We start from the raw sequence: 12,653 nt of genomic DNA on the forward strand, positions 1-12,653 counted from the left end.
GGATGCGGCCAGCGCAGGACCGTTCTTTGTGGAAAACCTTGGGGGAGGCCTTTGTCCAGCAGTGGACGTCATTTGGCTGAAACGAACAAACAAACGAACGAATAATTTACTAATACTAAATGCCTGTTTATTCCTTTATTAAAATAACTTGGGTTAACTAGTTCAAATACATACTTTAAGTAACTCGCGCGCGCGTATTTTGAATTAAATGGCGCGTAAATTTTTATATTTGTATTTGTTTTTTATTTATTTTACTAAAACCGAAAATACCGAATATCCCGGTTTTTTGTAAAATGAATACCGGTATTAATTAGACCTAAATTTGGCCCGGTATTCCGGTATTTTCGAAATTCGGTATCCCGGTTTGCGACCCCTAGTAAAAAAGTCGTGGTACAGTCGACACACCAGACTCCATATTTCTGTAAAAGATTTCACAGTGTTGTGAGACTATACATTCTACTACAATACTGCGAGCATCTAGTCTATATTTTAAACGTTACAACTCATAAATAATACTTTTCTCTAGGCCTTCAAACTTTAAAATTAACAAATAATACTTTGCCTAAAGAGTTTTTTATCTTTGTTTATTAATTTACTAATTACAGGTGGAAAAATATAAACGATTTTAAATAGCAGTTTTCACTAACACGTTTAACTTGACAAAGCGGAAGCGTGTAATAGAATGAAAATGATGTTAATTGAACTGACAACCTAAATATTTATCGGTATTAAGTAATTTATTAAACGAAAACAAATTAAAACATAGTTAAATTGGTCATCCTTTCCAAATGACACTACGCCGATCTCAGTACTCCGACTATGTATCACACAAATCAAATCAAATCAAATCTTTTATTCAGTACTTAGGCCCCTTTCCAGGGAACTTATATACGTCCCAAATATAGCTTGCCCTACGAGTCTTCCAGTGACTTGGACCACTTTTAGCTTGGTCCACGGGCCAAGTCGCTGAAATGAATTTTTAAATATTTTTTCTTTCAACAACTGGGCCATTCTAAGCTAAAAGTGGGCCAAGTCACTGAAAGCCACGCCCTACCACCACTTCGGGACAACATGGGCTGGTGCTGAGAAGAAGCATCATAACGCATCTTCAAATCTTAGATTTCATTTTCGTTGTCATTGTTTTAAAAATATAAGTTTCAGTGGCTATTTTAGTATTTATGGTTCGACCTTCGCGCGACAGTTCCATTGCACTTTTTATTTAGCTCCAGAAACATGTCTCTTAACAACAAATTACTACAATTGGCTACTCACTTCTTTTTATTGTCAGAAGAAGGCTCTTCTCCATTTGTGTATCATGATTCATGCTTTGGATCGACCTTCCCACTTCCCAGTGTCGATTCCCTGTATTAATTGCTTACTTTGGGGCTAGATGACGGTGTGTGACATTTTCCAAAGATATTTATTTATTTATTAATGGTTTAATATGAAAAACAGACTAAACTTGTTTGGCTACTACGTGGCTACTACTAGGGCATGCATTATTCGTTCGATATTGGTATCCGAATATTTAGAATACTAAAATTTATAGTATTCGAATACTTCGGATAAAACGATTTTTTCGAATACCTACTGTTTTTTTCAATATAATGTAAATTAAAATAAAAACTTTTTTGTTTATAATCATTTTAATAAGGATAAATGTTTGCTTATTACAATCATCTAACTTTAATAACTACTTGAAAAAAAATTACTTTCTTGTGTTTAGAAAATAGGAACGTAAGAAACAGAGCATCCTAACGTATCATATCATTCATTGAACATCTCAAATGATTACTAAAGAACCTCATCATCATCATCTCAGCCATAGGACGTTCACTGCTGAACATAGGTCTCCCCCAATGCTTTCCATGTTACCCGGTTGGTAGCGGCCTGCGTCCAGCGCCTTCCTGCTACCTTTATGATGTTGTCGGTCCACCTTGTAGGTGGACGTCCCACGCTGCGTTTTCCGGTACGCGGCCTCCACTCCAGAATCTTACTGCCCCATCGGCCGTCAGTTCTGCGTACTATGTGCCCTGCCCATTGCCACTTCAGCTTGCTAATCCGTCGGGTTAATCAGTCAGTTAATATAAATCAGAAGACTGAGGAGTATAACTTGCCACTAAGCTTGGCGTTCGTGGACTATGAGAAGACCTTCGATTCGATCGAGACTTGAGCAGTGCTACAGTTTCTCCAGCGGTGCCGTATTGACTATCGGTATATCGAGGTGCTGAAGTGCTTGTACAAAAACGCCACCATGTCGGTCCGAGTAGGTACAGGACCAGAGCACGAGGGCGATTCCTCTGCAGCGAGGCGTTAGGCAGGGAGATGTTATGTCTCCGAAACTGTTAATCATAAAAGAACCTGTTTTTTCAGCTAATAGGTTATTTTATGGTGACACTCGTAGGAGGAATTATAAGTAGAAAATCATAAGCACGCTGTAGGTGAATGCTTTTTGGACCGCCTTGATCTCCACCCTAACAGACGTTTCCAAGTCATCGTTATCGCCCTTTGGTTGACTTGATACCTCAGCAGCACCTTGCAAAGATTTATTAATTTTTGTTATTAATTAGTCCGCCACTGTACAATGAGGATCAGTACTGTTGTAGAAAATTCAATAAAACTAGTATCTATGTTAATCTTTAAGACATAAGAAAGATATATCTTTTTGAATTATCCAAATCGGACCATTACTTACGAAGATATTAAGTAATAAACATAGGCCGTTTTTGCCGCTAAAAGTCAACGTACGCAAGGCCGCGTGACGTCATTATATCCGAATCGAGCGCAGCCGGCGTACTAATGGGATGGAAAATATTTTTTTCCGGCTAAACTATCAGTTTTAGAAAAAAACTTTTAATAACATTTATTCTTCAAAATAAAGTAACCTATCGACCAGTAATTTTTAAAAATAAAAATTGTGAAAAATAAGTATTGCTATGTCCAAAAACCACATATTCATAGGATTCGATGCAATGCGGAGACGCGGTTGGGGTGAGTGTAACTTAATGATTGTTTGTATTGAACATAATAATACATAATATGATGCTAATACCCAGTTTCTGGCCTGGGGGGGGGGGGGGGGATAAGTCATACCCAGCTTATAGCCTGGGGGGAGGGGCAAGCCTTACCCAGCTTCTGGCCTTGGTGGGAGGGGGGAGAGGCAAGTCATACCCAGTTTCTGGCCTGGGGGGGGGGGGGGGGGGGGGGGTAAGTAATACCCAGCTTCCGGCCGAGGGGGAGTCATACCTAGCTTATGCTTATGGACTGGGGGGAAGGGGCTAGCCTTACCCAGCTTCTGGCTTGGGGAGAGGGGGGGGGGGAGGGGTCAACTCATAACCAGTTTCTAGGGCTGGGGGGAGGGGCTAGCCTTACCCAGCTTATGGCCTGGGGGAGGGGGGGGGGGGGGTCAAGTCATACCCAGTTTCTGGCATTTCTGGCATGGGGGGGAGTGTCATACCCAGCTTCTGGCCGAAGGGGAGTCATATCCAGCTTATGCTTATGGCCTGGGGGTAGGGGCAAGCCTTACCTAGCTTCTGGCCTGGGGGGAGGGGGAGGGGTCAAGTCATACCCAGTTTCGGGCCGGGGGGGGTAAATCATACCCAACTTCTGGCCGAGGGGGAAGTCATGCCCAGCTTATGACCTGGGGAGAGGAGAGGGGCGGGGTAGTCATACCCAGCTTCTAGGCTAAGATTAAATAGATTTCCAGCACGGAGCGGCTGTCCTTTCCTGCAGCAGCTGGCCCGCCCATGGGAACGGCGAATAGGTAGGTGCGTAGGTTTAACTCAGAAAAACTAAATAACAGGTAACTAGGTATTAAGTGTACATCGAAATGATTTTCATAGCCCTGGACATTGTTAGAAGTTATACCTTATTGTTAGAAGTAAATAAATTAATACTTAAAATAATAGTACCTACCTATGATATAATAAACAGCAACGTTCGGTACCCTGAAATATTTTAGCTCGTAGCATTCAAAAACGAGTTAATAATATGTATCTCTGTATCTGTAAAGTCTAAATTACCTAGTTGTTTACTAGCCGTTCCAAACAGTGCATGATCTTTTAGATACTTCATTTAAAATTCCAAAGCTGTACAAAACCACCGACAACAACCAAAGAGATGCGTGACGTTTGGCCTCACACAATCGCGTTATTGATGCGCGGGAGTTGATTCACGCGCCGCTCTTGCCAATGCACTCGCGGATACGATTGTCAACGTCCTTTTTGGAATGTACAAGTGTTTGTCTAGCTGTAAAATTAATGTATGACGAATAAATCTTGACACTACAATTTGTTTATGTAAATTGTTGGGTGTAGGGAAAAGATGTGGAAAAGATGTCTGTCTGGAATTGGTATTGATAAGATAAGATATGACGTCTGTATTTGCAGTTAAACTGTACGACTGAACTGAAAGCCTTTACCTCCAGACTGTTGATAGATAAGAGTTCAATGAAACGAAGTGATTGAGTATTGATAAAACGAAACGAAATTTTTAGCAGTCGCATTTCTTTCTCTACCTTAATCATCTCTAACCAAACCATTTAACAGTCCAATTCCAGTAGTACGCCCAAAGAATGTGCGTTACACAATCCTGCTACAAATAAATCCAATGGACAGATACATACAGGCGTCAGATTGTTGTTAATTCTCCTATTAAGATCAATTGGGAGTCTCGCGGAGTGGCATGACGCAACTTGTCGGCAAACATTTCATTGAAAGCAATATGGATTTAAGTTGTTTTGACACGCGCTTCGCTGTTTCAATATTCGCCGGCATAGTACAGTTTACGTTACTATCTATTAACCAAACAAGAGGATAAGTGCGGAAGTCAAAGGCCAAATGAATTGCGTTTCCTGAAACCTGTATTGGGGATAGGTTTGATTGTTCTTAAACTTCTTAAGCACTAGAATCTTCTATCAAATCACTGGTGTTACACATTGTAAGCTTCTATAGAAGTATGACATTGCTCAGTAGAATCTTCAGCTGAACAGCTAACACGCACGCTCATTTTCAAGGAGAATCAGAATGATTAAAATGACTCAATTTCTGCAGCAGCTGCTGCATGCGATGTCCTACCTAATATAAACTGTATAAAGATTGCTTTCTCTGAAATAGGTCCATTCTGTTTGAATTTGACCCGATTTTGTTACACAGAATCGTTCGTAACGGACAACGGAATCAAACTATGTATAATACCTCTTTAGAATTTCATATGAAGCCCAAACAAAATGATACGTAGACGAATACATTTTAACTAACTGTATTCAAAAAAGGAATGTAGGTCTTTAGTCGCTAGGGCGAGACGGTGAGTCAGTCTCAGTGCTCAGTACACTGGCACGTCAAGCTAATCACTGTAGTATTTTACGTAGTTGTAATAGGGTCGATTTTGCAAGAAAAATGTACAGTCTAATGTGCTGTCGAATGATGAATTAAATAAGGAGTTAATAACTCGACCACACATGTAACAATCGGTCGTTAGTTCGACGCTATAATAATTGCTTGAATAAAACAGGCAATGATAACATGGCATTGTAAATAGGTACAAGGAAATAAGAAAATAAATGAACTCCGTTTGTCCTTAATCCGAATAAATTAAGGATGTTTATCATCGTCAGCGCAGAATCGTATTATAATCGATTGATCGAGATCAATTTCAATACGATTGTAATGCTACACAACGATTTAGATTGAAGAGGTCAATGGAAAACTTACCTATCCACGTTTAAAGTTATTACGTACTTCTTATGGCATGGTATTGTAATGGTACATGCCTATACAATTAGCTAATGAAGGCACCGATTCATTTGTTTACATGTTAAAATTTTAACAAGCGAGCTTTAGTAGGAAAAACGGCGGTAACCTTGAATCAGTGGGAAAACTCGGCGCGCCGATTGTATCAAATTTAACGTCACGGTATTGGCAGGCACTAAGTAGGTAGGCTAACCCACTCGGTACACAGTAAGGTGAGTTTAGACTAGAGTATTCACTTGTAACAATGAGCCGCTATATGATATGTCCCTTTCACCAAAATCCCAAATGTGCTGTCGAAAATTAGCTTTTACCTCTATTGTTGTGACATTCGTAAGAACATTTTACATAGAAATGCTCGGGAAAATGCTCTAGTGTAGGATGGCGAATCTTTTTTGTGTATCAACGTGCCACTTTTCTAAAAAATGATTGTTGTAGTCATAAACGTGCCCAAATAACACATAATGCTATCAATGAGGAATTTATGGCGAGTGACAGAGCCTTACTCTACAGGTGGCACTAACTGATTAGGACAAAATAATATAGCCCTTATTCATAACACATTGTTTACTATTTTATTTTATAGTGAATTTTGTGATTGGTGCCGTGCTCTAAATATTGTGTCGCGTGCCACAAATGGCACGTGCCATTGGTTCTCCCTGCTCCAGTGTATATCCACCTTTAGGCACAGGTAACATAGTTGCTGAATTCACCGATTTGCCAAATAGTTAGTTGTTAGTACGACTTCCGGGAAAACCTTGAGCCGAGCGAGATGTCGGTGGAATAATAACGACTTTTGTTTCTAGAAGATTATTTTTGGAGATTGCAATGGCAATGAGATTCTCTGGAGAAAAGATTTGTAGGTAAGGTAAGTTAAATACAAAAATAAATTAGCCTCGTAACTTTTTTATAGGTGCATGCTCGTAATGTCCACATTGCCTCTATCATTCTCTCAATAATACCTTTATCATTTGCTATATTTATTAGGACAACTTATAAAATGTAAACTCTAAAATAACGACACTCAAACGACTGAGCATTTTTAAATTTTACGGAAGTTATAGTTAAATAGACACGCTAAAGCGAACAGAAAACAAGGTAAACCAATAAAATCAAGCAAATTCTAATAAGATTGTTAGAATAACATTGTAGGTTTACTGTGTATTTCCGTTTTTGACCACTGTGCAACTAGTGCATAATTAACCTAAATATAAAGGCAGTTGCAGACTTATTATTTTAAGAACTAACAATAGAAAGCATAGACAAATCGCGTAAGTATGTTTAATAATACAACAACACTTTTGCCAAGGAATTAATCAAGCAATCGGTGTCGCGCGCCAAGACGTTTACGTTTATGATAAATTGTCGAATATAATGAATTTCAGCCACTTCCTTGTTCCTGCAAACAGTTAATAAAATGCGTGTAAAAGTTTGACAGCTTTAGTGAAATTCTGTGAAATAATTAATTTAATTTCCTTTTGCCAAAATGCTGTTTGCTATCAATAAGTAAGGAAACTATGAGTAACTTATAATTTATTTCTATAATTGTTACGTGCCAATTTTATTATGGAATCTAGTGTTAACAACTGTTGTGATTGGTCAGTCTAATTTGCTTCACAACTAGCAGCATTGTGGCGACTGGCGATTTTATTGTTAGTTAAAGGTATCTGGAATCGGTGTTTTATTCGATATCGATATACATATAATTAAACGATCGATTCGAATTAAACGATATCGTGACAATTTTGATTCTCAAAATAAGTTTCGTGCAACCATTTCTCATACTAAGTTCACTTTACGACACGTTCACAAGGACGCTGTTGTAGTTTTCGTACTAAATCTTTTGATGGCGATTCGAATACGCAAACGATTCGAACTCGAAAGTTTTTCGTGCTAACCGTACTGCAGTGGCGCTGTTTTGTTTTCCTTACAAATAAAACGATAAAGATGTATGTTCGTGCTTCGGGTACCGTTGTCATGTGAGATGTAACGAGCCACGAGAACGTAAATCAAAAATTGTCATGTGACACGCAGATTACTGACCGATCGACCAATTTCGTAACTGACCTACTGATCGAATCACGTGTAAGCTCTCTGCTTTATTTCGCCAAGTCGCTGAATCGCTTCAGGATCTAAAATAGACAAGATGTCTCGCTCGTACGTCTGACTGTCAAACAATCGGGTAGATGTACCCACTTGATGAGTCATTGGTCTGTCTATCGCAAAATCATTGCTGATTATGCACGGGACTTTGGCGTGAATAGTTAATTTTTTTAAGCGATAGTGGGCGATTTTACTCTGACATTTTAACCCTTAACCACTGACGTGTCATTTTGTTACACTCACACTGAAGTACGTACGGCATACGTACGTAACTTTGAAGACCTCCGATGTATCAATAGAGTGTAACTTTGGTGAAAGAATTTAAATTATTTACACATGTTTAGTTTATATTAAACAGAGATAGTAAAAAAAACATAATAATATTAATAGAATAGTAAGTATGATATTGGTGAAATCCTCCAGAGGTAATAAAAGTAACAGAGGCATTTTTTTTTAATCCTACTTACTTAGGGACGTTCTAGGTACCTATCTATTTTCTACCGTCGCAAACGCATCTCTGGCTACTAGGAAACTACCAAAAACTGAATTTTTGAACGAAAAACCGTTTGACCGACGTACCACGTACGTACGTCAGTGGTTAGGGCTTGACGAAGGCACCGCAAACCATATGACGATAGTAAGACGACGGCAGGGCACGACGTGGCGCTCCGTGGTCACAGTTTTGATTTTTTCTACGCAACATGCAAGCATAGAGTGCGTATAACGTGCGTTTTACGTGGACAGTAAGAGACTAGTAGGCCTTAGAGTGGAGAGGCTTCTCTGGGAATCTGTGATGCATTGACTTCTTATTGAATACCACTTAGGGGCAAGCACTGGCGATAAATGGTCGGCATAAAGGTTTCAGAACGTACCTTTTGGATGCTGAGGACTTCCCGCCGTAGGTAATGCCGAATACCAAAAGCATATTAAAAGAATGGTAAAAGAAAAACCATAAAGGATTTAAGATGATGGGTTCATCAGAAATAAAATAAAATAATATAATATAATAAGAGAAAAAGACCTACTTACTAGGTCAAAGTAAGTTTAGTAAAATTTTATGAACTAGGTACAATTATTATTATTTAATAAATTAGTCCATATTTCTGGAGTATTACCAACTAGGTATGTTCCATGGAAACAGGAGTAAATCGAATTGATAAGCAAAAAAAAATAACATACCTTATCTGAAGATAGCAATGACCTAAACAAGGTTGTGTAAACAGTGAAAGATTCTAGAAGTTTTCTAAAATTTTAGTATGATGATTGTGTGGTTTGGTATTTAAAACTTAAAAGCATGTAAAGGAATGTAAGAATTTTTAGAAAATGCATGTGCTTTGGTTCAAAATAAAGTTCTTTCTATATACTATAAAAAGACGATGCTACAACAAAAGTTTTTGAATCTGCAATAAGCTTTTATGTAGTATCACAGAATAACAACATAGTATGAAAACACATGCACTGTATTTTTTTATGCAGCAAATGTTCAATGATGCAAATATTTTTTTAAACATAAAAGATTAATCATAAAAGTTTATTGTACATACATTTGTTTTCAGGATTTATTATTACGGGAAATATCTGCCTAACGTCCGGCAAAAACTGATATCAAAACGTAACAAACAATAAATAAACAAACTGAGAACTTCTGTCTGCAGCGAAACACAAATCATCACTCATTTACATGTACATAGTCAGTTATTAGTTTTAAATCCTAAAATATAAACTTAACTTTTTATTACTTCTTAAGAAACCAGTTACTTATTACAATACGTAATTAGTTGTTCAAACAATATTCCTGTAGTTTCAGAAGACATTAATAAGACACATTGTTTAAGCAAATGGACTTCAAATGCAAAGGTTTAAGGAAAAGATGGGTATAACCATAGGATGGGTATGATAGAGCAGTGAAACATTTTACAGTCAGACAAACTTTTAGAACTCACAATGTAATCATCATCAAAAGATGAATTGAATACATTTTCAAAGGGATGAGTTAATTTTAGGCATTAGTAAAACTTTTTGTATGTTTAAATTAATTTCAGTGAGTCTATCAAAACAGCTCAGTGTCTAAACATTAACAAGTAAAAGACAAGTGATTCCATGATAACAGCTTTATAAGAAAAATATTTATTAAAATTCTGCTACAAAAATGAAATTGAAACACAAAACAACAGTTTTAATACATTTTCCAATAGATATTCTTATTATTTTACCAAATTAGAAGTCTCAAGATTATTTTATGATTTTTTGAATTTTCTAAATTCAGTAAATTCCTGTAATGTTTTTGTGGAAGGATAAGTTGGAAGCATGACTGATCATGTGGTAAACATAAAAGAGGCTGTTAAAAAGTCATAAATCCTATTGTGATCTAATAAAACTAACAATGTACATCTGGCACAGCTCATCTTACGGGCATATCTAATTTGAATCTTATTTTGAAGAAACTGGGATGGGAATAAACATAACTAATGAGAAATAAGTCACATGGGAAACTTGGGCAAAGATGGGTAAAAAATAATGGAGGTGAAATTTTTTTGAAATCAAGATAATGTCGCAGTAAGATAAGAAGAATAAAATTTAAATGGGAATGTATAATTAATGATTATGTAGCTTTTTGTTACAATAATGGTAGAAATCCTGTGCTAAAAAAAATCTGATTCTATAACTTTTTGAAATGCTAAAAAATATTTTAAAATGTTTTTGTACTAGTCAGGTCTTTGTCCTCCAAGCTTGTAGTACTACAAACATTCTTGTATGACAGTGATTTGATTAGATGAAAATAAAAAAAGATATGTGGCCGTCAGCCAGAAATTTCTCATATTACCACATATGGTAAAACGGAAGGTCGCGCGAGAACTCGTATTCAAGAACAGTCAATGAAGATAACACATGGTCGAGTTGGAGTTACGAACGACTAAGCTATAAAAATACACGGTAATTAGCAACCGCTGTCTGAAGGATGCAAACAGGTGTCATAGGAAGTAGGTACGTAAAGATTATCAAGTTCAACACTCACTCTGCTCATTGGATGCTGTCACTGCCGAGTCGCTCATATAGGACCCACTCCTCACCACAGGACCCCATTGAGGTCTTCTCCCGCTATCTTTAGGTTCTGTCCTTTCCACATCATCAGCTTTACACAAATGAAATGCGAATACGCACCAATAAAACACTAAACCGATACGCATCGTGATCTCTCAATGACATTAAATTAACCGCACACGATTAAACAACACTTTTAGGATGCTGAATACTTATACACATTATAAAACTATACGCTAACAAAGGGTTTTTATTTTCTTCTAAGGCCACATAGCACGTTCAATCAAAACAACACAAAAACTACGAATTTTTATCACAGAAAGAAACCTCGCAAGGTTCGAGGTCGAAAAATTTTGACATATGAATTATGATGGCAACACGAAGAAAAAATAATGGCGGATTTTAGTTGCCATAAAGGAAAAATATAAAGCTTGCACACACAGTACGATCGCATAACGTAACGTTATTTATGCATGAATAACGTTAATTATAAATTAAAAATTATACTTTTTTCAATCTCGATAAAAAACTCAATTTATTCCCAAGGAAGTTATAGACATTTCTGATTAAAACATCATACTATACAAATTTTTTGAACATTTCCGTACCGCGCGGGAATAACTTGACATGTCATTTTTGCGTACTTTTCAGGGGAGCGATTTTAAAGTTTAGAGTTCTCTGGTAAATCGGAATTAATGATAATTGATATTTTTATGATTGAAATAAGCTAATTTGATGCGTATCTTTCGATTGGCGTAAGAATTTGATTAAATTATCTTTTTAATGTATTAAAAAAAAGACTTGTCAAGTTGCGTACCGACGACTTGTCAAGTTATTCACCAAAGAAAAACAAATATTTAAGGTGTAAAAATTGGATTTAAGTTAATTATTTTGAATGGAGTTTAAGTAAAAAAACAAAACATAAAAATAGAACATATTTTTATCACTTTTGCAATGAAATAGTAACAAATTTATTAGAAAAATCAAATATAATTGCAGATTATGATTGCTTTTGATCAGATAATTGTACGTTTGCTTAAAATAAAAAAAAAGACAAATAAAAGAATAAAAGCCATGCTTCATAACAAGCACAATTAATTTTAATTATTTTAGGCTTACCATTAAGCTTAAAATAATTAAAATTAACTGGATATATTTTTGCGTAATGTCGACACGCCCTTTCACGTCCACCGTCCAGTTCACGTCCAAATGATGGATCACTCTAGAACGTAAGCTATTGCTATGATTCCCTGAATGTATGACAGGTAAACCCACATTAAAAAAATCTTATAGTATGCTACCGTTTTTGCCAAAAATAAATCCCACGTGAGGAGGTGCGCGTTTCAAGGTAAGTTTTTAATATATTTAGGTCTAGTTTGGGATTTACCGCAGTCTCTAAGCCTTAACCATGAACCATACAATACGGATAATGATATCGGTGATTGTACTTTATTTTAATGACACTTAAAATAAGGTGGATGCGAATTTACTACAATGAAATTTCCACTTTGCGTCAGAAGTGATCGCGGTCTGGTCTAACTGGGTCTAAGATATTAAAATATACAAAACAATGCATGTTGTATATTATTTAAAACGTTATTTACATGACTTATCGAACACAAAGATTTTTTTCAGTACTTAGGCCTTTTCCTGGACGCTAATACACGCTCCAAATGTAGCTTTCCCTTTGTGATAGCCAATTTGCGTCCACATTATCACGACAATTTTTTAAATACAGACGTTGTAAATAATATTAAAAAG

The 12,653-nt window shown here is 36.6% G+C and overlaps 1 protein-coding gene across 1 annotated transcript in view; it reads right to left on the reverse strand.

The window, feature by feature from the left end:
• LOC135081120 (stromal interaction molecule homolog) overlaps positions 1-11,242 on the reverse strand; it is a 57,643-nt gene extending 46,401 nt beyond the window's left edge. Inside the window, exon 1 of the mRNA XM_063975863.1 lies at positions 10,867-11,242. Within this exon, the coding sequence (XP_063831933.1) occupies positions 10,867-11,038 (172 nt within the window). The 5' untranslated portion in view covers positions 11,039-11,242. The remainder of the gene's footprint in view (positions 1-10,866) is intronic.
• Between the last annotated feature and the right edge of the window lie 1,411 nt (positions 11,243-12,653).

The sequence above is a fragment of the Ostrinia nubilalis genome, chromosome 19 (assembly GCF_963855985.1).
Source record: "Ostrinia nubilalis chromosome 19, ilOstNubi1.1, whole genome shotgun sequence".
Classification (NCBI taxonomy): Eukaryota; Metazoa; Arthropoda; class Insecta; order Lepidoptera; family Crambidae; genus Ostrinia; species Ostrinia nubilalis.